A 26,912-nucleotide genomic window follows, 5' to 3' on the forward strand; every position below is an offset into this window, starting at 1 on the left:
TGTCATGACCCCAAACCAATTCTCTGGCAAATGCTTACTGCAGAAAATAAAATAAATATTATAATATTAAAAGCTATTAATGTAAGACAGATGCATATATGTGTACCACAAGAACCCCCCCCCAAAAAAATAGTAGGAACATGTACTAACAAGCATTTGCAATGCAGTAGGTCTCGCATTAGGAATGTTTGAGCTATTGGTCTTGTAAACGACAATTTTTTTATTTGTGTTGGTTTTGAAAACAGCTAAATTAATAGCTTTGTCATTTACATTGCCAATAGTTATAAACTTTCGCAAATGTGACACCTATAACCTAAGGTTGCGCTGATTGATGCTGTGGTGGTGCTGAGTGATGCTGGGGTGGCGCCGAGTTATGATGTGGTGATGCAGAGGGCAGAAAGGCACAAAAACCAAGTCTAACAGAGGGCAGAAAAACAAGGTAAAGACGAGTTTAACAGGGGGCAGAAAGGCACAAAAACCTAGTCTAACAGAGAGCATAAGGGCAGAAAAAGAAGGGAAAAACTAGACTAATTTAAATAATAAGTTTGGTTCAGATATCATGTAAACTGTTGGGAATTGTTTTCAAATGCCCTCATGCTTGTTAATAGGCACTTTACAAATATAGATGGTGGAGTCATCCACGCTCAGTAAATTGTGAGTTTTGAGTGCCTGTCTCTACCTAATAATGTGGCATGCCAAGAACGAACCAACGTTATTGGTACATCACCTTGCTCCTATAGTGCCTTGGGCATATAGAAATTTCCTGCCCTCGCTACTGCTGGAGAAAAGATATGAAGCAGCAGCTGCAGCCTTTTCACAGGCAGTCTGAAGCTGGCTACATCAAAGATCAAGTTGTCCAGATTTACCAACGAGTAGAGCTTGTCTTTTCAAAATGTGCCTTGTGCTGTATACAACTCTGTGTGACGCTAGCACCCTTGTCATCCTAAAGCCCTTTTCTCCATCACGTCTGCTGTTTCCATGCTCTTCTTTCTGGTGCCAGTTTTAATCTTCCAGTAATCACACGTGATCTTTAATGAATAAACACATAAAGGCTGTTGCCCCAAGAGGATGAAAGCAGTTGGTTCCATTGTTAATTAAAGCTCCCTTTTCAAAACACTGCATGGCCGCAATGAAAATAGCGCAGAACCTTGGTACTATGCATAGTCTCAATAAGGAACGAAAAAGGTTAAGGGTGCGTGTGCTGGAAGGGTGTCTCGGAACAGGAAATAAAGATAAAGGGACAAAATAATGCTGATACTTATTGCGACAGGATGCTCATAAGAGCTAGAGCTGCCGACTTTGGTAATGGGAATCTGTGTTCGAGCCTCCACGTAGGCTCTCCCCGTGCCTTAAAAAAAAAAAAATACAAAAAACTGGCGAGCTACCAGGAGATGACAAAAAGAACAAGCTCTTGGCATTGCTGTGGGGAAAGGAGGGGGGGGGGGGGGGGAAGAGAGATATGCGAGACATGGCCTGGCGGCCGTGAAAAGTGTGAAGCAGGGGGCGGGGGAGCAGATCCCTTTGAAGTGAAGCTCTCAGAGGCAGGCGGCTCGGGGAGCAAATGGTGGGCGCATCCACGAGCACATGCACTCCACGTAATCCGTCTGGTGGTTTCAGAGCTTGGTTTGCCCTCAATACTCTCATCCTATTGTCGCTTGCGCGTTTAATAGGACGAGACCTAAAAAAACTGCAATACATTTTTTTTTTTTTTTTAAAGTATATCATTTTGGTAATTGTTAGGACATAGCTCCCTGCAACGCAAACAAAATCCAGTGATCAAATATACCCCACCTCATCCACCTGCCCTCCCTCCCCCCCGGTGTTCTCCCCTCTTGTCCATGGGGTGGGGGGGGGGGCTACAGAGGTGTGAGGAAAGAGGCCGAAGTGGTGCATCTGGTTTCCTAGAGAGACAAGCATTCATCGTGTTCTTGTGTTCAGTGACACCTAGTGTGGAGCATTGCAACTGCGGCTTGCAGTCAGGATAGTCTGAAAACCCTCAGTTGCGGCAGGGTGCCAAGGAAAAGATGTAATTGGAGACCAGAGGTCACTGTTGAGCACAGTGCAGATGTTGATTGAGGGGCGAAGGGGGTTCAAATATACTCATTGTCCTGCAAAAGCCACTAAAAAGGCAGAAACAGCACACAGGGCTGTGGGTTGATGCCTGAGGGTACAGGCGCTCCAGGTAATTACATATTCGTTCAGCTGTTGGAATCGCCAATTTCTGGTCTTCACATCTACAATCTTCCTTTGAGGCATGGAGGGGTGCATCAGTCTTTGTCGCTTGCAATCAATTAAATAATTAAGACCCCACCGGGGCTTTTGGTGGTTTCACTCTTACGCTGCTGCGCCGCCAAAAACGTTGTGTATTTTTAAAACGGTCTGAATCCTATTTTTTTAAAAAGACCACTGCAAGACGACACTTTAGATATCTTCGGCACTACGGAAACTTGGCTCAAAGAATCTTCAACACCAGATCTAGTTGCAGCCCTACCCCTCCCAACTACGCAGCACTCTGCCACAATCAACCAGGTAGCTCCAGAGGGGGCAGAGCAGCGCTGCTGTATAACCGCCAACTAAAAGCAGCGGCCCTATGTGCCGAAAGCATTGAAGGGCAGAGGTTCTAGGGGCCAAGTTCCACTTCCAAACAGCTTGCCTAGCCATCCTGGTAGTCTACCGTCCGCCACGAACGCCCCCCTAGGTTAATTGAAAGGTTCACAGAGCTAGCCAGCGACATCAGATCCTGGTACCAATGTGCAGTGGTGTTGGGGGGACTTAAACCTGCATTGGGACCAAACACCTAAAGAAAGCCAGGCCAAACAGTTAAGAGGAGGCACTAACTGCCCTAGAATTCCAACAACTAGTACATGAGCCCACGTACAACAAAGCCACACTTTGGACCTGGTCTGGTTCTCCTGTCCCTTCACCAGCCCTATAACTATTAGTCCATGCCCCTGGTCTGACCACTCCTTACTTATCGGCCAGCTTTCACTCTCCAAGCCAACTGCCAGTCCATGCCCAGACTGGAAAGTGCTACGGAGCTGGAACAAAATCTGCGCCGATGACCTAGTCACTACTTTACAGGAATCAGCTCCGCCTACACTTACTCAGGGAAACCTCGATGCAGGAAGTAGGGCCCTGACAGAAAGGCTACAGAATGCCATCGATAAGGTAGCTCCGACACGCAGGGTCAGAACTATCGACAAGGGTAAGGGGGCCCCCTGGTTCAACGACGCCTTAAGAACCCTGAAACAAACCCTTCGCCAAAGCAAAAGAGCCTGGCAGGAAGCGTACGACCCATGTGCCCGGCGAGAATACTGTACGGCGTTCGCAACATATAAAAAAGCAATTCTATCATGTAAAGCAGAATTCTATGAGGCTAAAATTACTGCCACTGACAATAAACAAAGAGAGACCTTTAGTTTCCTGAAAGAATTGAGACAAGTCAAGGAACAGAAACCCACCTTTTGCCCAGAAGACAGTAATAACTTCCAGTCTTTCTTGGTTATGAAAGTTAAAGATTTACTGACAGAAATCCACACCACCCCTACGTTCCCATGCACATTGGCACCTACTCCACCGCCCCTAACTTTCACTGAACCCCTCACCACCTTCCCCACTCTTACGCAGGACTCCCTGGCCCACCTCATAGGGAGGGTGAAATTAGGGTCTCCAGCCAACCCAGGATTTTCAAGATAGCGTTTCCAGGTATAGAAAATGAGGTACTCTCACTCCTCAATCAATCCCTGGCTACAGGACATGTACCATCCAACTTCAAGGAAGCATGTGACATCCAGCTCCTGAAAAAGCCCGGGCCAGTACAAAAAAAACTTTAGGCCAATCTCACAACTCCCGTTTCTAGCAAAGGTACTAGAACAACATGTGCTAAAAACCCTGACCAGCCATATTGAAAATAACAATCTACTACAATCTAACCAGGAAGGTTTCAGGGTGCACCATAGTACCGAACTGGTGATGCTATCTGTTTTAGACGAACTCAGATTGAGGGCAGACAAGAAAAAAAAAAACTGTTGCCCTGGTCCGACTGGACCTATCCGCAGCATTTGACACAGTCAATCATGACCAACTAATGTCACGGATTTCAGAGCTAGGGATCCAGAGCACGGCTCTTGCATGGCCGATCTCGGCTCTTGCATGGCCGATCTCTTTTCTCAATGGCAGTTTGCAGAGATCACAACTGAACGGCCATGTATCCGATTCAGGACTACTCTCGTGTGGAGTACCACAGGGATTGTCATTATCACCACTCCTTTTTAATGCCTACCTCCAGCCCCTGATAGCCGCACTGAACCATATGGAGTGTAAGATTTACAACTACACCGACGACACTCAGATAGACAATTCCCGTCAGCCCATAGAAGATTCCAAAACATCTTGAAATTTACTGTTAACTGGATGACGGCCAACTCCCTGAAAATCAACCCAGGCAAAACGGAAGTACTGGCCGTCACCTCAGACTCCAACCATTGGAAGGAGCTCTTTTGGCCACAAGAGCTGGGCACATATCCGGAGCCGGCCGAGGCCGTAAAAAGCCTGGTTATCAAAATTGATGCCAAGCTCACCATGACCCAGCAGGTATCGACTGTTGTGGGAACATGTACAGGCATGCTGAGACAACTGCATAAGCTGGCCACCATACGCTCATTCAATACACTCAGAATGACAGTATCTGCTCTGATACTATCACGCCTTGACTACGGCACACCCTATACATCGGCCTCCCGGGTCACCTTCTAACCAGACTGCAGGTGATTACGAATTACACTGCTAGGCTTATCTTCAGAGCACCTAGGCGAGCACACGTGTCACCCCTCCTTAAGCAGTTGCACTGGCTCCCTGTCGGACAAAGAGCAAAATTCAAAGGCCTCTGCATCGCACATAAGGCCATCTATGGCCGAGACCCCAGCTACATCAAGAACAGTCTTGCCAAATATACTCCCAGCAGGGCACTGCGGTCCTCTGATGCCAGACTTCTGGCTTGCCCGCGACTAAACATGTCCTCGAAAGGAGGAAGAGCTTTTTCCTCATCCATCCCCCACATCTAGAACAACCTGCCGGATAATATTCGTAAGGAACACGCCCATCTTCCATTTAGGAAGAAATTAAAAACAGTTCTTTTTGCAGAGGCCTGGGACGTGATCTAAACCTCCTCTTGCGAAGGCTGGACCCCTCTGACAGCGCTTAGAGACCTGCTGGTGAGAACGCGCTTAACAAATAACAATTAACATTACATAACTCGGGGAATTCTTAGCAAATTAATGTTCCGTAGGCAGCTTGTGGTATAGCTTGGTTTGGGGGCCTCTAAGTGCCAGGCAGCCTCCATTCTTCACCCTTCAGGCTATAGGAGTAAATCTCTCAGTCCTGTAAGAATTCATACATTTTCAGGGTGAGGCAACCAAGGTATCCTGCTTCGGTCCCATTTCTTCTCGATTCAGGTCAAATGAGAACTTTGAGTTGCATGCTTATATCCGGACAGTGGCTTTTGGGTCAACTGGCCACTACATTTCAAACTAGCCTCCAAGCATTTGAAAGGAACCAAAGTATACCTTTCTTTTAGGTGTATTACACCATCACCGGGTACACTGACACTAGTTTTCTTGACGATAGTCAGCACTCCATAAACTTATGTTTCAAAACGTAATCTTGTTTTCAAATCTTTCCAGGGAATCAGGACTTTGAGAATAAGGAGGTCAGAATTGTATACGTGTATGATACCTTCTCTTGAGGCCCTTCTGCGTTTGCTTGAGGGGAAGATTTTGAAATCCACTCTAGTTTTTGCTGAAAGTAACGGTCATGTGGTCTTACTGCATGGATATGTATTGAGATAAACTGTATACATACTTAGCTGATTTTACATGAATTATAGCTCTTAGTTTCAACTGTCTGATTTCTAGCTAGAGCCATGATCAGTTAAAAGGACAATGGTCATTGATCTTTTGAATTTCTGCCTGCATTTTTGCATTAGACTCTAGTGGGACTTTAGGCTTCCTGCCAAAATGTGTTTAATTCTTAACAATCGCACAGATTGATCCAAAATGCAGTCGATGGTGCAAGCCGACTTGCGTGACAAGAGTATCTAACCCACGTTAAACCAAGGCATCTAAGAAACACAAGTATCTTGTACCTATTTTGTTGTGATCCTGACCAGCTTTGAGCCCTTCTTTTATACACATCTACTCAAACATCGAGGTATGCGAAGCATGGTCATTTATTCAGAAGCCCCTTGTATAGACTTCTTGTTGTCCTAGGGTATAGGTTTGTAGCTTCCTTCATTTTGCTCAGAGCTTTGCGGTGTTGGGTTGTCGTAAGATTGCTCTGAAACTCTGTGTTGCCTTTTTTTTTTAATTAAAAAAAGTCAAATAAGTTAATAAACTACATGCAAATGGACAAATGCATAATACAAGAAAGAGAATTTGATGAGCTGCCAAGAAAGGCACGGGTTTGGTCTTTTGCCGATCCTCCACAGGAGCAACGCTTTGGAGAGATAACCTGAATGTATTTCTTCTGAGCCAATGACTGATAAAAAAAAGTTCCAACAAAAGAAACAACCACTGGATGTTCCCTTTGATCTTAATGCACCATAAATTTCAATGGTCTTTTAAGGAATAAGAACATCTCATAAGAGCTAGCTCTTGCAATGTAGTGCACAATTTTTTTACCTACTGAAAAGGCACACTTGGAAGGAGTTTAAAGTAGAATAAGAAACATCAGCGAAGCTTACAAGTTGGGTGCAGGAAAATATTGAGGGAGAATTTAGGACTCATGAATGTTTGCTACAACGGATTTACTGAATGCATGGATCTATTTTTAGGTTTTGTCCTCAGCACATTGCAGCAATCACCCCCAGTAGTGGTGTGATTCACCTGTGACTCATTTGTCCTGACTAATGCATTTTCAGTCCACATCATGTTCCCATTATGTGTGAAAGACCTGAACTTCGCCTACTAACAAATTCAGTCTCGCAATGAGGGGGCGACTTTAATCATTACCCAATACCCTAGCACAAAGGATTTGCAAAACTCTGGAAAGGAAACTGATTTTTCCCTCTGCTCATTCCTGTAATTCTTCATTTGGTACAATCAATGATCACCTCACTGGAGAGAAGAAATGCAAAACAAGTATTGGTAAAGCCAATATGCCTTGCCTTTTGACTTGGTCATTACTATTTTCAACTAATGCTGTTCAGAAATAGCAACAAAAAAAAAAGTGTGATGACGCATATGTATGCATCATTGCGCATTAAATTAAATCCAGTATTTGTAGAGGGCAAATAATCACCCCTAAGGGTCCCAGGGCGCTGGGGGCTGTCAGAGAGATTAAGGGCCAGATGTAGGTGGCCCAATACCGGTCGGTAACGGCCGGAATTACCAAATTTCGGCCGTAACCGACCAGTATTGGGCTTTCCAGATGTAGGTGGCATTTTTTAAGGATTCAGTATTTTTCCGTATTGGTAATTTAAGGATTCGGTAATATACCGAATTCTTAACATACCGATTCGGTAAAATGCCGAATTCAGGGTGTAGGAAGCACTCAAGTTAGTGCATTCCTTATTGTGCATTCCTTATTTACCACCAACTAGAAGTTGGTGGTAAATAATGAAAACGCTTGAAAAAGCATTTTTTTTGCTTTTCCAACTGTGCCATGTTGCAGACATACATGCAGTTAGGGCATGTATGTCTGCAACATGTGCACCCATACACAATTGAGGGGTGCAACAGGGTGTCGTGACACCCTGCCACCCTTTAATGTTTCCCCCCAATTAGCGAAACTTACCGATTAGGTAATTTTTTCAGAATAATTACCTACATCCCATTTGCCTGTTCTTACGGAATCGGTACGATTCGGTATTTAAGAATCAGTAATCTGGGATTACCTACATCTGGCCCCAAGTGAGCTATTACCCAGAGTCACAGGACATGTAGCAGAGCTGCCATTAGCCTTCGAACCACGAGCCCCACGCTCCGGAGTCAACGGATCTGGCTGCTGTGCCATACTGGTGTAATGATGCTGCAGCGGGTGTAGGCAGTAATACCACACATGGGTCATTACATGATGGCCATTGTGTTTTTTGTTTTAACTCTTTTCAAAATATTTTTAAAACATTTTTTAAAAAATTACGTTAAAAAAAACAAAAAAGTTTGAAGCAAAGGCTTTAACCGCCATGTACACCAAATGGAGCTATTCAGCAGCAAATTGCAGCTACCAACCGCGGCAAAAAAAAAAAAAAAAAAAAAAAAGAGAGAGAACACAACATATGGAGAATAAGCCTTGAAACTGTGTGTGGGGGGGGGGGGGGGGAGGAACGGTGTAGTAGAACATCCAGAGGGGGCTGGGAGTAAGTGCAGACAAGCAGCAGCAGGAAAGTTGGGGGGGAATTAGAAAAGTGGAAGAGCTAGATGGGCTGATGTAAAAATAGATATAAGGAAAACAAGCATTGGAAATGCAATCGGGCTCGCATTAGGAAAGTTTGAGCTATTGGTCTTATAAATGATTTTTTTTTATTTATGTGTTATTTTTTAAAATAGCTAAATTAATAGCTTTGTCATTTACAATGTCTATAGTTATAACTTTCGCAAATGTGACACCTATAGCATTTGTAATGCAACATGTTATGTATTTACGTGACTTACAGCCAGATTCATCAAGCGAAATGCGCTCGCAAAAGGGCCAGATTCTGAGAATCTGGCCCTTTGAGAGTGCAATTTTTGCATTTGGGATTCATCATCCCAAATGCAAAAATCGCTAATAAAGAATTTGCAAATTAGCGAGGATTAGCATTTATGGAATCTCTATTAGAGATTCCTTAAATGCTATTCATGAAATATTTAAAAATTGTGAATTCGCAATTTAGGAGCGCTATTTACCACGAAGTCAAACCTTGTGGTAAATAGCGAAAACTTAGAAAAATGCATTTAAATGCATTTTTCTAAGTTGCATGTTCACACACACACACACACACGTCCTTTGGACATGTGTGTGCACAACATCAGTGTAAATTCACATTTCAGGGGTGCTACAGGGTGTCCTTTGGACACCCCTGGCACCCTTGAAATCGCATCCTTATTTGCGATTAGCAATTTGCTAAATCGCAAATAAGGAGGCTGTAGGAATCGCAATTTATTTTGCGATTTCTACATGAATCCCGATTTGCAAGTCCTTAATAGCGATTCCTTAATAATCGCTATTAAGGACTCGCAAATTGGGACTTTGATGAATCTAGCTGAAAGATGTATTGATATTACAAATAACAATGGCTTTAATTTTTTTAAATAATTAATACTTAATTTATTTAATTTGTAATGGCAATAGCTTAAACTTTTGTAAAGATTATGTTGAGTGTTTTTTATTGTGACGAAAATCCAAGAACAGAAGTGAAATATTAACTTTTTTTGTGATTTGTAATAAAGCGTGAAAGCTTGAAAAATTGAAAGAACATATTTGAACCAGTGATGCTGTGGTTGCGCTGAGTGATGCTGTGGTTGCGCTGAGATGCTGTGGTAGCGCTGAGAGATGCTGTGGTAGCGCTGAGAGAGGCTGTGGTAGCGCTGAGAGAGGCTGTGGTTGCGCTGAGAGAGGCTGTGGTTGCGCTGAGAGAGGCAGTGGTTGCGCTGAGAGAGGCAGTGGTTGCGCTGAGAGAGGCTGCGGTTGCGCTGAGAGAGGCTGCGGTTGCGCTGAGAGAGGCTGCGGTTGCGCTGAGAGAGGCTGCGGTTGCGCTGAGAGAGGCTGCGGTTGCGCTGAGAGAGGCTGCGGTTGCGCTGAGAGAGGCTGCGGTTGCGCTGAGAGAGGCTGCGGTTGCGCTGAGAGAGGCTGCGGTTGCGCTGAGAGAGGCTGCGGTTGCGCTGAGAGAGGCTGCGGTTGCGCTGAGAGAGGCTGCGGTTGCGCTGAGAGAGGCTGCGGTTGCGCTGAGAGAGGCTGCGGTTGCGCTGAGAGAGGCTGCGGTTGCGCTGAGAGAGGCTGCGGTTGCGCTGAGAGAGGCTGCGGTTGCGCTGAGAGAGGCTGCGGTTGCGCTGAGAGATGCTGCGGTTGCGCTGAGAGATGCTGCGGTTGCGCTGAGAGATGCTGCGGTTGCGCTGAGAGATGCTGCGGTTGCGCTGAGAGATGCTGCGGTTGCGCTGAGAGATGCTGCGGTTGCGCTGAGAGATGCTGCGGTGGTGATGAGTGGTGCTGCCGAGTGATACTGGGGTGATGCTGAGTGATGATATGATGGTGAGTGATGATGTTGTGATGCTGGAGTGGTGCTGAGTGATGCTGTGGTGGCGAGGAGTAATGCTGTGGCGTTCAGTGATGCAGTCGTGGCGCATAGTGATGTTGTGGTGCCTCAGAGTGATGCTGTGGTGGTGCTGAGGGGAGCGGGACAAGAGGAGAGCGGGACGAGAGGAGAGAGGTAAGAGGGTAGAGAGTAGATAGGTAAGAGAATAAGAGGGGAGAGAGGGGAGAGTGAGAGAGGGTTGAGTGAGGAGAGAGGGTTGAGTGAGGAGAGAGGGTTGAGTGAGGAGAGAGGGTTGAGTGAGGAGAGAGGGTTGAGTGAGGAGAGAGGGTTGAGTGAGGAGAGAGGGTTGAGTGAGGAGAGAGGGTTGAGTGAGGAGAGAGGGTTGAGTGAGGAGAGAGGGTTGAGTGAGGAGAGAGGGTTGAGTGAGGAGAGAGGGTTGAGTGAGGAGAGAGGGTTGAGTGAGGGGAGTGAGGGGAGTGAGGGGGAGAGAGGGGAAAGTGGTGAGAGGGGAGAGTGAGGATAGTGAGGAGAGGGGAGAGTGAGGAGAGGGGAGAGTGAGGAGAGGGGAGAGTGGTGAGAGTAAGGAGAGCGGAGAGATAAGAGCGCATCCCTCATTTCAGTTCTTCTGTTGTGGGCAGTGGAGTATCTTTACTCACTATTGTTTGGTGAGGTCGAGCCCTAAAAACCTGTCCTATAGGAAACAGTCCCTCCCCCACACCCAAGCACTGCTCTCCGTGGCTTATTTATTTTTGATGTTATATAGCGCGGGACACGTGGCCAGAGCGGTTTACGCTGGTGAAGGCAGAGCACAGAGAGCCATGTGCGAGCACACTGTGTGCAGTACAAAATACAGAAACGAGGATGAATGCAAATGCAGATCATAAAATGATACCTGGACCGCCGGGTGCCTCCATCAGACTGGTGAGCCGCAAACAGAGCAAAATGTATCTTAGATTGCCGAACGTCCTTGAGAGACACTGGCCTTTAGCAGACAGTCCTTTTTTCACTCACACCGTTAAAGGTGACAGGCGGCATCCCAAAAAAAAAAAAAAAAAAAAAAAACACATAACAGTTCTTCACTTTGTTTTTAAACTAATTATTTGGTTTTAAAAAAAAACCTCTGATGACTAAAAACATGGCGCAACTCGTATTTATGGCAGTGAAAAACGGCAAACTGTCAGGGAGGCGCTATTTAACGAAAACACGTTTTCGATTTTTTTGGGGGGGGTGGTCACAGCAAGGGATGGGCAGGAGGAAGGGGATGCGTAGTAAGGTGACAGTTGCGCTGTTTACCGAGGTAAGAAACCGCAGCAAAGCCGCTTCAAACACTATTTAGAAATACCGTTTATATGAATATGTTTGGGGGTCTAGACAAGGTGTGTAACCAGTGATAGGATGCTGTGCGGTCCTATTGTTTTACAGCACTTAGAAACCACACCACTGGGGTTGAAGCGCTATATAAAAGAGGTTAATATTGTACAGGGCTCCTGTATGGTTGACACCGGAAGGAGGGTTCTCTGGAATGTGCTATTTTTTACCGCAGTTAGAAACCAGACAAGTGCAGTGAAGCGCTACATAAAACAGGTTATCGTTCTCATTACCGGGGCCGTGAGGGAGGCTGGCTGAGCTGACGGGCTGAATTGAGCGGTTCCTGGTGCAGTCTCAGTTTTCTTGTGCTGCCACTGCCTCTCCCCCGAGCTCCACTCTAGCGCTGCGCCTGCACCTCTGGGCACACAGTGAGGCTTGTCTGCAGATGGCACGAGAAAGGGAAGGAAATGAGAGTTTCTCTCTGGAGCCACGAGGAACTCTGAAAAAGCGGCAGAGGTTGTATGACTTTAACAGGGGGGAAAGCATCCACGTGGGACAAAGTTCAGCGGAAAGGGGGTACAGCAGACTGCGGCGGTGCTGTCTGACAACGGGGGTGGTCTGAGGTAATGCGTTCATTTCAGGGAACACAGCAGATTTAATTGTTTACAGAAACGAGGCTGCAGACTTGGAAAAGGTGAGAAAGAACTACAGAATGCAAAAAAACAGTAAATAAAAAGCAGAAATAAGGAGGAAAAGAGTAGGAGTAACTGAAAGGCAAAATGAAGTACTGACAGAAAAAAACAACACCGAAGAAAACTTAAAGGCAAGACAAATGAAAGGGACAACTAAGCACGGCCGTGTAAAGTGAAAGTACGGCCGGCCTGGGCATTGAAAGGGGAGGAGGGAGGAGAAATGCGAGTCACGGCAGCAGCAGCCTTTGGTGTGCCGGCCGGCCGTGCAGTGAATAATTAGGGGAGGAGAAATGCCGGCTGGGGGAAGCTTGAGATGCCTGAGGAGGCTGGTGGCTTTGATGTGCACGTGCTTTTTGCCAATGCGCTTGCGCATTGAGCTTGTTTTTCCTCGGGCACTGCAACAAATCGCTGAGATGGTTAAGCTCTGTTTAAGCCACAATATAGCTCGCCAGCTATGCGCAAGCGCATCAGCAGGCGAGCCCTAAAATCGGGGGTAATGAGGAAAGCAAAGGGTGAGCTGGAGGGTTAAAGAGCAACGCACTTTGCAGGATGCAAGGATTTGAGCAAGACCTCAGCACAACACAAATAGCAAAAAAGCACACGTTCTGACAGAAATAGCGAAAAGGTAGTTTCCCTGAATTCAAGTAGTGGAAGGATACAGGTCATCAAATCAAAAGGATCATAAAGAAACTGTTTAGGATCTGGACAAACACAAGGATGAAAGAAAGCAAGCATATAAAAAGCAAAACAAATAAGATTGACAAAATTCCAACCAACAAAATTCCAACCAACAGTGAGAAATAAGTAGACTCAAAGCCCAATGCAAGTATATATATGGTCCACAAGGGATCTAAAACAAACAGCTAGAAATCGGTCTGTTCGCAAGACCTAAACTTAGAGCACACAAGTACAGCACGGCCCTTTTCTTTTGTAAGCAAACGTATTCAGGGCTTCCTTCGGCCCCACTCCTCAATATCTAGCTCTTCCTTTGCATTATCCATTCTAGGTAAGACTAGTGAATCCAATGTGAACATTTCTAGAGTTGCATCATCTGATGCATCGATATTGGAGAACACATCGAAGAGGGAGCTCTGAGGAAGAAGAAAAAAAACATCTATTTCAAGGTCATATAAAAAGAAAGGTCGGGAGGTGTGATGATACTTTGCTATACAGTTAATTTAGTAGCCTGATGCACTGCTTGCATTTTCTTAAACAGACTGGTGAACATATGCTAAAAGCATGGGTTGAAATGGAAACATTTGGAGGATGCAAATTTGAGCACCCCTTTATGATTTGCTTACCCACCTTTTGAAAGAAATGTGTGCTTCCTGTAGTATCCATAAAATAGCTCTGGGTAAAGTGCATGGTGTTGATGGCCCTTAATCAGGAAAGCAGTCCTTTTCCAGCAACAGGTTAGATTAGATTAATATAATACAACAGAAGTGGCACTTGAAGTAGTCTACCATCTCTGCAGCCCTTTCTGAGAAGCTGGATATTGCTTGAGCGAATGAACACTGGAGTTGACAGCCCTCATCTTCCTGCCTCCTACAAGGACACCATATCTTCCAAGGATTAGGAGGTGGACCACGCTCTGAAGGCAGACCGTGAACGAACTGCAAAGTGTTTGATTCCCCCAAGAAGTGGAGGGCCATGGTAGGCTTGCTCGTGCACAAGCCCCATTCAGATTCAATAAGCCACTACCCTACCACAATTAATAGTGTTGAATGACTAAGGGGCCCCTTCTTACAGCAATTACAGAAGTCGCTCACAGAACGACAAGACCTAGACACGTGATAATGTCCAAGGTTCTTAAAAGGGCTTCAAACCTTTGCTAAATACCCTATTAAACAATCTAGCCAGCAGAACGCATGTTGCTTCAGTCAGATGTTCTAGTTAGATAGCGTAAAAGGGGAGGGGTGAAGAAAAAAAAAACATTTAATTTTTTTTTTTTTTTATTACAGCATTTACCATAAAAAGAAAAGAAAACATGATGCCGCCTAAATGTGCCCGCCACATGCTTGCAATAAATTGTTAAACTGAACAAACATTCACTGAAGTGGCCGTTTTACTAGTGATTTTGTAAAGAGAAATCATTCCATTATGCCCTAGAGTATAATATTTAAGAAGACCAAAGAAAAAAGATTTAATTAGCCACTCAAATACCAGGTAGCTAAAATGCTGGAATGTCACACGTTTTGTAAAAGCAAGCAGAAATTAGCATTGGCAAAGCCATTAGGTCTTGCCAGAGTGGAGCGTTATGGAGAAGCGTAGAGAGTTGTGGAGTGATGTAGAGAAGAGTTGAGTGGAGTGGCATAGAGTGGAGTAGTGTTGAGTGTTATGGAGGGAGTAGAGTATTGTAAAGTGGAGTGTCAGAGTGGTGCAGAGTGAAGTGACACAGGGTGTTGAGTGGAGTACAGTGGTGTAGAGTGATACACAGTGGAGTAGATTGTGGTAGGGTGAACTGGCATAGAGTGGAGTAGTGTAAAAGAGTAAAATGGCAGAGTAGTGTGTTGTTGAGTAGCACAGAGTAGAGTGCGATTGAGTGTCAGTGGAAAGGCGTAGAGTGAAGCAGTGTAGTAGGGTGTTGTCGAATAAAGTGAGTTGTGTAGAGGGGCATAGAGGAGATTAGTGTTGTAGAGTGGCATTGAGCGTCAGAGTGGAGTATCATGGAGTGTTATAGGTGACTAAAGTGGCGTAAAGTACAGTGGGAAGGGGAACTCAAATCAAGCGTGCTTCAAAACAATGAGTAACTGACACCAAGAGAGAAATTCATACGGGTACAAGGGCTCACAGGAAGAAACAAACCCAATACAAAATAGTATCGCAGTAATCCAAAATATACTCTTGCACGCACCTCCCACAAATCCCTACACTGCTGTCGCCTCCACCTTCTCCCGTCTTCTACTACCAAGCTGAGGCACTAAGAAATATTTGTTAATTGTGGAACATTTGTTCTTCGTTAGTACGTTTGTGGAGTTTAATCTACCATTAATTAGTAGAGTACAGCAGAGGGTCTTCTGGTAGTGCGGTAAACGCCTCCAACGCTGACCGGGGCCCGAGTGGGGTAACTTAAGCTCCGGGGCCGAGCTCCAAGAGCCCCCCTCCCTCTCAGCAAAAATGCTAGATGGTGGCCAGGGGGCGGAAAGCCCCCCTCCATGCACCCTCCATGCACTTTACAGCGCCCCCATCAAGTTGTGTTACGCCACTGCGGAGCACCACGCAGTTTTGTGGAAGGAGCAAGTCATGTGTTAGACGGAAGAGGAGGCGGGCTCCGGAGGTCCTCCATGGCTGCCTCCTGAACCAACTGATCCTGGCCAGCTGACTGGGATCCCGGCACCGCATCTTGTTGCGGATTACCAGGTGCTCCCCGCGCGCTGAGTTCCTGACGGCGCCGGGGCCGCTACGAGGCGAGAGAGCACCGATTCCCCCCGGGGCTCTGGGCCGACGCCGCAGAGGACAAGATGGCGGCCCTGTACGGCAGAGCTGGTGCCTGACCACGTTGGCGGTTCCGGCGACTGGTGAGCCCCCGGCGAGTGCTACGGCCACATTGGCGATACTGGAGGGGAGGACAGGACCTCCTGATACCATGACGGTGAGGGGGGTGGAGGCAGAAGCATCCCGGCTGGGAAGACACGTGTGCCTGACTCTAAAATGGTGGCGCCCGGGACAGACAGGGAGCCATTTGGGGCCCAGCGCGAGCTCTCTCCCTACCACTAGCCCTGCATAGCCCTTGGGAGAGCCCTGAAATTGACAGAGCGGACTGTGAGGTGGACCAGTCCTGTGGAGAGGGGTTGGAGCGTGTAAACTGTGGCCCCCATCTCTGCCTGTACAGCTCTGGCCACCTTTGTGGCCTGTACGTCCATTGTCCTGACGATTCCTGGCCGGGCACCCCTTGCCTTACACAAGATGGCGGCGCCCAGTGCCGATGCCTGCAACTAAAGCGACGGCTGTCGGAACGATCTGCCCCGTACGGCGCTGGTGCCTGGGAGACCCTTCGGACCCTGCATAGGCTGCCGCGAGAGGCGAGACGAGTGCACAAGAGGTGAGGTGCCCCTCTGCCCGCGAGTAATACCCTGAGATAACGGCGCCCATCAACATCGGGGTCAGTGGTTACCCCAATCATGTCCAGAGTCCCCAATCATGTGCAGAGCACGATGCCTGTGAGGCCCGTTGGCTCCCACTGAGCTCCCACAGAGCCCATTGCATCACATGGACAAGCGGCGCCTACCTTTGAGTCCCTGACCTTTTAGGTGTTGAGAGGGATGTCCTGATCTCATGGCGCCTGACCCCAAAATGGCGTTGCGGCGAAAAAGCACAGCCCCATTTGTTCCGATCCTGCCCTCTGCGCAGCAATCTTACCACTCTCTAAGCCCATCCTCATTTAGACTCTTTTATGCGGCCTGATATAATGTTGCCTGCCTGAACTAAAACAACCAGCCCATACCACCTGACCTCAAGATGGCGTAATTTGGGACACTGTAATACAACTATCATGCTCGGTCATGCTTGGGACTGTAACCCAGGCCCCACAGTGATCAACATTGGAGACCTATGCCAATGAGGCTCTGTGCCAATGCAAATCAGCGCCAACGCCCAGTTCCAGCATTGCTCAATGATCCTGGGCACTGATTTAAGAGAATAGCCTGTGAGTGGTGGCTACGACCGGGGCCTGAGCGCTGTATCAAATAGCTGCAATCCATTGGGCTAGTGGCAGAGTAAAGCATGTGGCTGCTTTGCGTAGTCCCTGGCTCAAGCAACCCTGTATAACTGGGTTCATCTATCCTACCTTGACGCACCGCGCGAACAGTCAGGATGGCCGTGAAGGAAGCCGCATGACCATCAGGAGGATGCTGGTGCCTCTCCTTCAGCTGTGCAACAAGTAGTGCCAGCTGCACCGTTTAGGCCTTTTACAACTGCGCAGCAATTAGTGCCAGTTGCACCGGTTAGGCCTTTTTCAGCTGCGCAGCAAGTAGTGCCAGCTGCTCCGTTTAGGCCTTTTTACAGCTGCGCAGCACGTAAGTGCCAGCTGCTCCACTTAAGCCTTCCAGCTGCTTCTCTTAGGACAATTTTATCAGTGTAGACAGTTTTGTTTGATTACATTATGACACACGCTACCTTGCCAGCAGCCTGGACATTATGGACTATGCATTCAGGTCATCTTTGCCCCCCTGCTGAGGTGGCCTGGGAGTCTGAGGCATTTAGGACGCTAGGCCATACTTGGATGCAGGGCCCAACAATTATCAACCCCACTTCCTGGACGACACATTAGTTCGGACTTCTTCTTCTGATTCTTCACCCAACATCTGGATTATGTGCCTCCTTCTTGCCCTCTTACCTATCATCTCCTCAGCCTTCCTAGTAATACCTGTCTCATTTCCCCCTCACCCTCCTCCAGCCCATTTTCCCAACATGGCCACCACTCGAGTTAAGGCTGGAATTAACTGCTATAAAATCATTTATCCTCCCGGCCTGACTAAAGCCTCAGCAAAACGACTGAAACATAACACTATTGAATGTTTCCCTGATTCCCTTTTTGTTGATCAATTTTACAATGGTCATCTTGGGAGGCTCAATAACGACTTCATCTTCTTCACTCGCGACACCCCCTCTTGGTCCACAAGCTTTTATCATTCCCTTAACGTCACCTCCTCCTCCACCATCCCTCATGGCAAACAACTAAAAATGTCCCCCTCTGCGCGTTTCAATGGCCACCTCACTATCTCTCTCTATAATAACGATACTATCATGATACAAGGCAAAGACTCCTGTCTCTCGCTCTTTGACCACCTCTTCCCCTCCATACTCCCCTTCTCTGTGACTGCGTTTTCTCCTAATCTAGCAACACACACTACTCACTCTCTCCTCCCCTGACTCCCCTACACACCATTAGGATGCACCCTCGAGAATCACAGGCAGGCCCCCTTCCCTCCACCCCCCCTCCTATTCCTCCCCCTTCACAGTTTGCCCCCTCAGTCTTCACTTCAGCCTTACCTTTAACTAATACGCTCCTTGCCCAAGCTACACCTTCACAATTCCCCAATCTCCTCAGCACACCCATATTCCTACCCGTCACCCCCCTTGTGAGTCCAAGTCTTCTCCAACCCTCTACTCAGGCTAACCCTCCCTACGCTCAGCTTATTCCTTCATCCCCCCCCCTCTCCTCTTCCCCCTCCTCCCCACGGTTTTCGCCCCGATTTCCCCTCTTACCCATTGCATCTCTCTCCTCCCACCCTCTCCTCCAGCTATGCTGTGCTACCCCCTTTCCCCCCTTGGTATTCCTCTCCACTTCCCTCCCTCTGGCACAGCAGAACCACTCCCCTTCCTCAATTTCCCTTTCTCCCAACCCCCCTCTCTAGGCCAGATGCCCGTTCCCCTACAGCCACCTCCTATCGAAGACAGGACCCCTTTGACCACCTCCCCTCTTTTCCTCCCTAACCTCCCACATTCCCATAACTCCACTCAATCCTCCCCTCTCCTTCTACCATACCGCCCGGATCCGTACCGATCTTCTCCTAAATCTGTCCTTAATTCCTTTCCTTCCTGCAACTCCAACATAGATAACTCCCCCTCCGACGCACCTACTCCTTCTCTCAACCTCCACCTTTCCCCACTTTTGAACCCTACACCCCTACTTCCCTCCTCCACCGCAACCCCTCCCTGCCCTCCCCCTCCAATGCCACCCCCTCCTGTCTCCCTACAACCACCCAACAACCCGTGCTTTACCCTATTCTCCCTGGAAAATAAGCTAGACTCCCTGATCACCTTGATTTCCCAGCTTGTAAGTGCCATCTCACTTTTAAGCTCCAAGTTTCCCTCCTTTCCATTCACCCCCATTCCTGTGGATAACCCACACCATCCCACGAGTTGCACCTCGACCCCTCACCCCACTGTAACTAAGCTCAACCCCTCATCGGCAAAATTGGTTATCTCACACAAGCCGTCAAATGCCACCCTTATTCAACCTGCACCTCCCGATTACCCTATTGTCTACTCTATTCCGACCATCTCCTCTGTCAGAACAAAGTTTCCACCTAAACCCTCCCGAGCACCCCTGTATAAATACAACATCCCAATCACCCTGCAGAGCCCAAGTACCCCTATCACCAAAACAGTCTTGACAGAGCTGCGCTGTCTGCTCCACAATTGCAGATCAGCAGTAAGACATAAACTTCAAATCTCTGATACCATCACCCTTCACAAGGTTGACATGCTCTTCCTCACTGAGACCTGGTTCAACGACACCTCACACTATCTTTGATCTCCTACTACCCACAGGCTATTCTATACTCAAGAAAGACAGAACCGACGGCGTTGGGGGTTGTGTTGCAGTCATCTTTAGAAACTCCCTTCAACTGAAGGCTCTTCCTTTCAGCTCTTTCCGCACCTTCGAAGGCCTTTCTCTTGAGCTCCAATTGCACCATCGCTCACCCATCAGATTCCATGTCATTTACCGCCCACCGGGTAGCGACCCTTCGTTTTTGGAAGAACTCACTGACTTCATCAGCGACCAATACTCGGAAAGTGACAATCAGACCTTTGTGGGGGACTTCAATCTCCATTGGGGCTCACCGCAAGACTCCTCTGCGAGCTCACTTGCCACCTTCCTCTCTGAAAACGATCTTATACAACACTGCACACAGTCAACACACTCTAAGGGCTCAATCCTGGACCTTGTTATCTCCAAAGCAGACAGGCTTTCTATCACTACCCCTATTCATGTTGACTGGTCTGACCACCTCCTCATCCCATTCTCTCTTCACCTTTCACACTCTATAACTCTTGGCCAACCTAAGAGGGCTACCTCTTGGTTCCGTGATGTTAAAAATATTGACATTGGCTCCTTCTGTGAATCATCCTTGTTATCACTTCCCAAGCTAGACCCGAACCTTGATGTGGACGTACTCCGCTCCCAATGCCTCACAGTCCTTGCAGTCGAAATCAATAAGGTCGCTCCTCTCCAAAGCAAAAAGGTTAGGCCCACTCCTTCAGCACCATGGTACAACAAATCCCTCTATGAAGAAAGGAAGCAGCTAAGATACCTGGAGAAACAATGGAGGCAAGCGCCCTCCACCGATAACTTAGCCACGCTTCGCTCTGCAAGATCCAAATACCATAAGAACATCTTCCTTGGGAAAGCGTTGCACTTCAGAACCCTCCTTGACTGCCAAAAATAGACCCCAAAAACGATTCGATCTCATCAAGATTCCCAACCACTCTCCCCCAACCTCCAAGCTGGAGGACTCTACCAAGAAAGCCACCGACTTTGCTCTATTCTTTGACGAAAAAGTGAAATCCCTTGTGGCTCAGGTAGCTCACCCTACCCCTCCTGAGGAGCGCAAATCCTTAGCCGTTTGGCAGAACTTTGACCTCATCTCTGAAGATGCCCTCCTCAAATGCATCCTCGAAACAAAGCCCTCCAACCACTCTTGACCCCATCCCTAGTGCCATTGCTATCAACTTCTATTCCCATTCACTGTCCTATTGGACCACTCTGGTCAACCTCTCCCTCTGCCAAGGCTCCCTTCCTGTCTCCTTTAAAACAGGGCAGGTCACCCCTCTGCTTAAAAAACCCTCTGCTGATGCAAATGACCTCAATAACTACCGCCCCATCACTAACCTTCCCTTTCTTGCGAAGATCACAGAAAGATGTGTAGCGAAACAACTCTCTCGTTATATCAGGGACAATGATCTTCTTGACAAATGTCAGTCCGGCTTCATCCAAAACTGCAGCACTGAAACTGCCCTATTGCAAGTGATTGATGACGCGCTGAGGATACTCGACTCGGGGGGGGGGGGTCCTGTCTCCTTATTCTCCTTGACCTCTCTGCAGCCTTTGACACAGTCAACCACGACACTCTCCTCAACATTCTGCAACAGAGAATGGGCATGGAGGGTAATGTGCTTAAATGGTTTGCTTCCTTCCTCTCAGATAGATCCCAAATGATCAAAATAGCGAACAGCCTTTCATCTCCTCTGGCGGTAGGTCAAGGGGTTCCTCAAGGCTCTATACTTGCACCTACTTTGTTCAACCTCTACCTAGAACCCCTGGGAAATCTCCTAAGTAAATCTGGGATCAACTATCACCTCTACGCAGATGACACTCAAATCTACCTCAAAGTTGCCTCCACCCACGATCTCACTTTCCTTAGATCAACTCTCGACTCCATTCAAAACTGGATGTCAACTCACCAACTGATTCTGAATTCCTCCTCCTCTCCGCCTCACTTGCTCCTCCCCCGGTTCAATCTTGGATGGATCAGACAAATCTACTCAACAATAAGCATATCATTGTTGAAAGCGCAAAATCCCTTGGTATCTTACTCGACAAGAATCTCAATCTAATCCCTCACATCAATTCCATTGCAAAGTCTGCACGATACCAACTGCGACTTCTTTGGGGAATTTGTCGCTTTTTTCCTGAGCAGGACCTTAAAACACTGGTGCAATCGCTGGTCCTTTCCAGACTGGACTACTGCAATTCTCTTCTTACTGGCCTCCCCAAATCCCACCTATCCCCCCTGAAATCGGTCCTACACTCAGCAGCCTGTTTCATCTATGGGGCTAAAAGAAGCGACCACATCACACCGCTGCTATCCTCCCTGCGTTGGCTTCCCATTGAGGCTAGAGCTATCTACAAGACTGCCTGTATCAACCACAAAGCCTTGCACTCCTCCTCTCCTCGCTACCTGTCGAATAAACTGAAACTTTCTGGAGGCTCTAGACCATCTCGGAATGCGGAAAATCTTCTGCTTGAACCCCCCACTTTCAAGAAGGAAAGATCGATGGCCCAATCCTTTTCAGGCAACGCAGTGAGAATCTGGAACTCTCTCCCGCCTCAGCTCCAGACTACCTCCTCCTCTCAGGCCTTCAAACGGGACCTTAAAGTTCTCCTCCTCCAAAGACACCTCCAAGTCTAACTCACACCCTTGCCTTCGTTTGAAGGAAGACCTCCCATTACTGGAAAGTCTTTTGGCCAGGAGTATGGTCTTCCTCCCCAATGTGTTCTGGTAGTTTAAATGTTTAGTAATATCCCAATACCTGGAACTTGCACACGTAACTTTTGTTTTATAACACACTGTTTGCTACCTCACACATTTTGTTTGTTTTAGATACTTGCACAAGTGCCTCCATTGCCTCCGTAACGTTTGTTCTTGTGATGAAGTGTCTGCCTTTTATTGCAGTATTATTCTTCGACTTGTTTTTTGTACATCTTTGTAACCTGCACCCATTCACTTTTTTCTCATGTAATCCACCGATTGCTACCTCATGTATTGTGGTTGCTCACTAGTGTCACTTTTGATCCATGTAACTTATTGTTTGCATTTTGTTCCTGTATATCATTATTGGTCCTTATGTGAAGCGCTCTGACACCTTCGGGTAAAGTCCGCGCTATATAAAATTGCATAAATAAATTAAAAAAAAGTCAGTAGTTGTCAGTTTCAAGTTAGGTTTTTCAGGTCGATGACAGAGAGCTGTGCCAAAGTGCTTACACATTCCATCGGTTATACAGGTGCTCTTTCTTCCAGTAAATAAATACATGCTTATACTTAGTATACTGCTGGTTGCCTCAACAGCCTGTTATTGCATTTTCAGGTGCGTGTGTTTGCGTACCTATTTCGGCTTTAATGTGCACTATTGTAAAGTAGTTTAGCAAAAATATCGAATAATTATACCGCCGCCTTTCAATAACTTTAGATCCCCGTAGTATAATTGAAATTACAGAAAGTTTGCTGCCTCGGATCACATGGATGAATTGGACACGCTTTTAAAGGAGGTGCGCCTTCAAGCTACGCTCGAAAAACATGGTAGCAAGTGTTTACATTTGTGGAAAGCTGAAGATAAAGTTGTGAATCAAATCTCATCAGCATCACACAAGCTGAGTGACAGTGTTTGATTTCCGAGGTAGCCAAAAAAGTAAATATTCCCTTCTCGCAGCAGAGAGCCATCGACGACACTATTCTCACAACTTCTACAGACCTGGTGCCTAGCAGACATTCCTGCATGAACATGCACGAGACGGAGGAGGTGGGGCAATCCCGGCCTTAAACATACCAACTCCTCCCCCTCTTCAAAGGTGCCAATGCCGACAACAAAGAACACGATTGCCTGAACACAGCAGTGATTTCTGATCAACACGTTTCGCAGACACAATAGACCCCGGCTCCAAAGGCCAGCCTTTTGTTGAGGGAAGCTCTGTGCGCCCTCTCCCCCACCCCTCAGGGCCCTCCGGCGGGATCCATCTTGGCGTAAAGGATGTGATGTTTGTGAAAACTCTTAGAGCACCGGGAAGAGCAGCAGCTCTCAGAGGTTTCCAGGGAGCAAATGTACTCTGGACATGCACGCGCCACTCTGGCTTTCTACAGCCCGTTGGAGGGGAGAAGAATAAACTCTTCCTCGTTTCGCCAGGGGTGGCATTTTATAGAAAAGGGGCCGGGGGGAGAGGGAAATAAATCAGGTGCCAAAAATCTGGTGGTTGGAGACCGGTAACATTTTCGGGGGTATAATGAACAGTTCTGTTGGCATCTTGTTTGACGATGTTCAGACAGGAAAACACGGTTCCATAACTGCAAACACAACCAGAGACACTCAAACCGTACCGCATTTAAGAGGCAGCAATGGAAAAAGTACAGGAAGCGGAGCCAATGAAATACAAGTATAACGAAATGTAGGCAAGGAATGCAAAAATACCTTGCGGTTTTAAACGGGTTTAGGCCAACTTAAGACTGCACAATATGGATATAGATATGTATCTCAAAAAAAAAAAATGTGTGAACACAAGAAAGGTCCCCAACAACCTATAAAATACTATAAGGACGCTCTAGAAACACTCACACCGGACAGGGAACACACCGGCCCCGGGATGGTTACTGGGAAGCTGAGGGCCGTGAAGGATGGGAGGATACGAGTTTCAATACTGCCGCTTTTGCTACAGGGGGCCGGGGCCCATATTGCAGGAGCACTGCATAGCTGGCCCCCAGTAACAAAACCGACCCCTACCCTTCCGGCGCACCAGGAACAAGTCCAGTGCCCGCGAGAAGAGTGGCTTATAAAGTATATGCTCTTTCTCAATACATCCGTATACGTTCTGCACTCTGCAGACGAGAAGACTACCCGTCCGAGTATGGAGGAAACATCTGACTCGTTTTTTTTTTGTTTAAACAGTTTACTCACAAGCTCAACCGCACCTCCCCTCCCTCCCTCCCGGAGCAAATCCACAGCGGGTACTCTACAGCGCAGCAAACACAATGCGCCCGGGATCCGCTCTTACAAATAAACACACCAAAAGGAATAAAAGTTAAGAAGTTGCAGCCTCGAGAGTCGGGTCAGTCGTGCTGCTTCAGTCCAGACCGGCGAAGGAGCACGCAGACTGAAAAGTAAACTTGCAAGATCAGTCGCCATGCTTAAAGATTTCTTCCCCTCGGCTCCTTCCTCAAGTAGATACCAAAACCAGGCCAAAACTTTTACCCACTTACTTCCACCCACTCGACCAAATCTCCGGAGCCCTCAAAGAGCCCGGGGTGGCCGCCTTGTGCAAACAATAGACGCACTAATTAGATCATAGTATCACCGCAGCCGGCCACCGATGCTGCAACAAGTCAGACACATGAAAGAAACCCCGGATCGGACGGCGAAGGAAAACTTTTCACTCACCAATTAAGCCTCCTACCAGAAACGCCAGCACTTGAAAAATGAGCAAAATCACACCGACGATGCAGAGCTTCTTGGTGCTCATGTTTTCTATGATTGCTCCAGCCATTGTTGCCCCCTACAATCGCCACACACTGCTTGAAAACAATCCGGAGTGCGATGAAGGCAGAATTCCCCCAGAGCCGACACCACACTGCTGCGGTGACTCCTGCCGTCTCTCCAGAGCCGGGCGTGTGGACGGCTCTACCGCCTCCAGCTTTAAAGGGGCCGTAGCACCACAGCGGCAAAATCACATGACGCCAGTCCGCTCCCTCGGCGTCCACCGGCACGCCGTCCCCCCAGCACAGGCTGACTATCACACTTGCACCGCCCGGGACGTGTCACTTTAATTCATCATCTTTTTATCTGCAAAATGAGCTAAAGAGGCACAGCATCCATTATCAGCCGAGCCAATATTTAATAGAAGAGCCCTACATGTTCTTGTAATTCTTTTATTTATTTGCGTTTTTACCAGGTCTAAGAGCATCTGGGCCTTCACATAGAAGGTGCTAAAACAGAGGCATGTTAAGGTATGTATGTATGAATGGAAATGGTATTTCTATGCAATATATATGTAAATAGATACAGAGAGAGAACTCAAAGTATTGGAGCGCTTTCCATAAGCAACAGTTACATTGCACAAGGGCATATTCACTTTGTTTGCAGACACAGGGATATTAAGTAAATTGCCCAGAATCAAACAGGATGCTGAGCCGCCGCCAGGACTCGAAACTGGTTCCCCAGTTCCAAAGTCGGCCGCGCTGGTTGTTAAGCCACATCATAGCCAAAATGTGCCCAGGTGTGGTGCAAGGTCCAAAAGAAGCATAAAGTCAAACGAGTAAGGGGGTCGCGAGCTGGGTTGAGTATGGTTGCTACACTGTGATGTAACAGCAGTGCTTAATTTGTGTCCGTGTGGGCCACCAGCACACATGTTTGGGGACCAGCTCGTATTTTACCTCTTTAGATATTTCCAGAGAGTAAGAGGGAAAAACCCACACTGGGAAAGAAAGAGGGCAAGAAAGACAGGAAAAAGAGTCACTAAGGGAGAAAAAAGGAACCGGCAAGAGTGAGATAAAGGGACCCGGAGGGTGTGGTAGTGGATTAATGAGGCATGAGGTGGATTCAAAATTCGGTAGCCTTTGTATTCTGCGATCTGACATATAATACTACTGTGTTACAGAGGAGCCTAGAACAGAACCCATGGAAAAGAACAAGCAGAGAACTCTAGAGAAACTCCAAAAAACAATCAGCAAAGACGATAGTAATCTAAGTTACAATGAATGATTTACAGTTAGGCTTGGATAGTGAATTCCACAAAGGCTAGGATATAGTGATAGCCTGGATCCTGAAAAGTACTCGGGTTATATCGAGTTCTCTAGGGCATAGCTAGGCCGGGAGTAGTTTTGTCGCAGACGTGAGGAAGGTCCCTGGGAAGTGGGAATCCCGAAAGTATAAAGTTTATAAAATTAAAGAGTTATACTCTTTGTAGGAAACTAAGATGAGTATTGTCAGGGCACGAGTCGGGGGTACACCAGGTGGATGGCATCCGCCCACGTTTTTCACAGGGTGAACTCCGTCCACCCTGCCAAGAATTTGGGCCCCACTTAATAATGTGCTGAACTTGTCCAAACACCGGGACACTTACCATAGTACCTGCACGTTGTCTGATTTCAATCTGCAACAAGCAATAACATGCAGGCTGGGAATGGGTTTTCTTAATTAAGACTTGTTGGAAATTGTATTTCTGTTGCAGTAACCCCCCCACTTTTTGCTAGACTACTGATGCCCTTTGTTTTGTTGTGCCCTGGGTCCCTGCTAATGAGGTTCCCAGGACCTATGTTCTTTCCCCAAAAGTAACCCAACTGGCATCTCTAGCCACAGGTCAGCCCATGGTAAATGGTACCACAGGTACCCAGGGCACTGTGACCAGGGAAGACCTCAAAGGTCTGCAGCACTTATTGCGCCACCCCTAGAGGCCTTGTACCTTTACACAAACA

General features: G+C 47.3%; 1 protein-coding gene across 1 annotated transcript in view; it reads right to left on the reverse strand.

Moving 5' to 3' along the window:
- The window catches only part of WLS (Wnt ligand secretion mediator), a 179,066-nt gene extending 153,929 nt beyond the window's left edge, over nucleotides 1-25,137 (reverse strand). The window contains exon 1 of the mRNA XM_086953848.1: nucleotides 24,880-25,137. Within this exon, the coding sequence (XP_086809974.1) occupies nucleotides 24,880-24,985 (106 nt within the window). The 5' untranslated portion in view covers nucleotides 24,986-25,137. The remainder of the gene's footprint in view (nucleotides 1-24,879) is intronic.
- Between the last annotated feature and the right edge of the window lie 1,775 nt (nucleotides 25,138-26,912).

Source organism: Lissotriton vulgaris, chromosome 1_1 (genome assembly GCF_964263255.1).
Source record: "Lissotriton vulgaris chromosome 1_1, aLisVul1.2, whole genome shotgun sequence".
In the NCBI taxonomy this organism is placed as follows: domain Eukaryota; kingdom Metazoa; phylum Chordata; class Amphibia; order Caudata; family Salamandridae; genus Lissotriton; species Lissotriton vulgaris.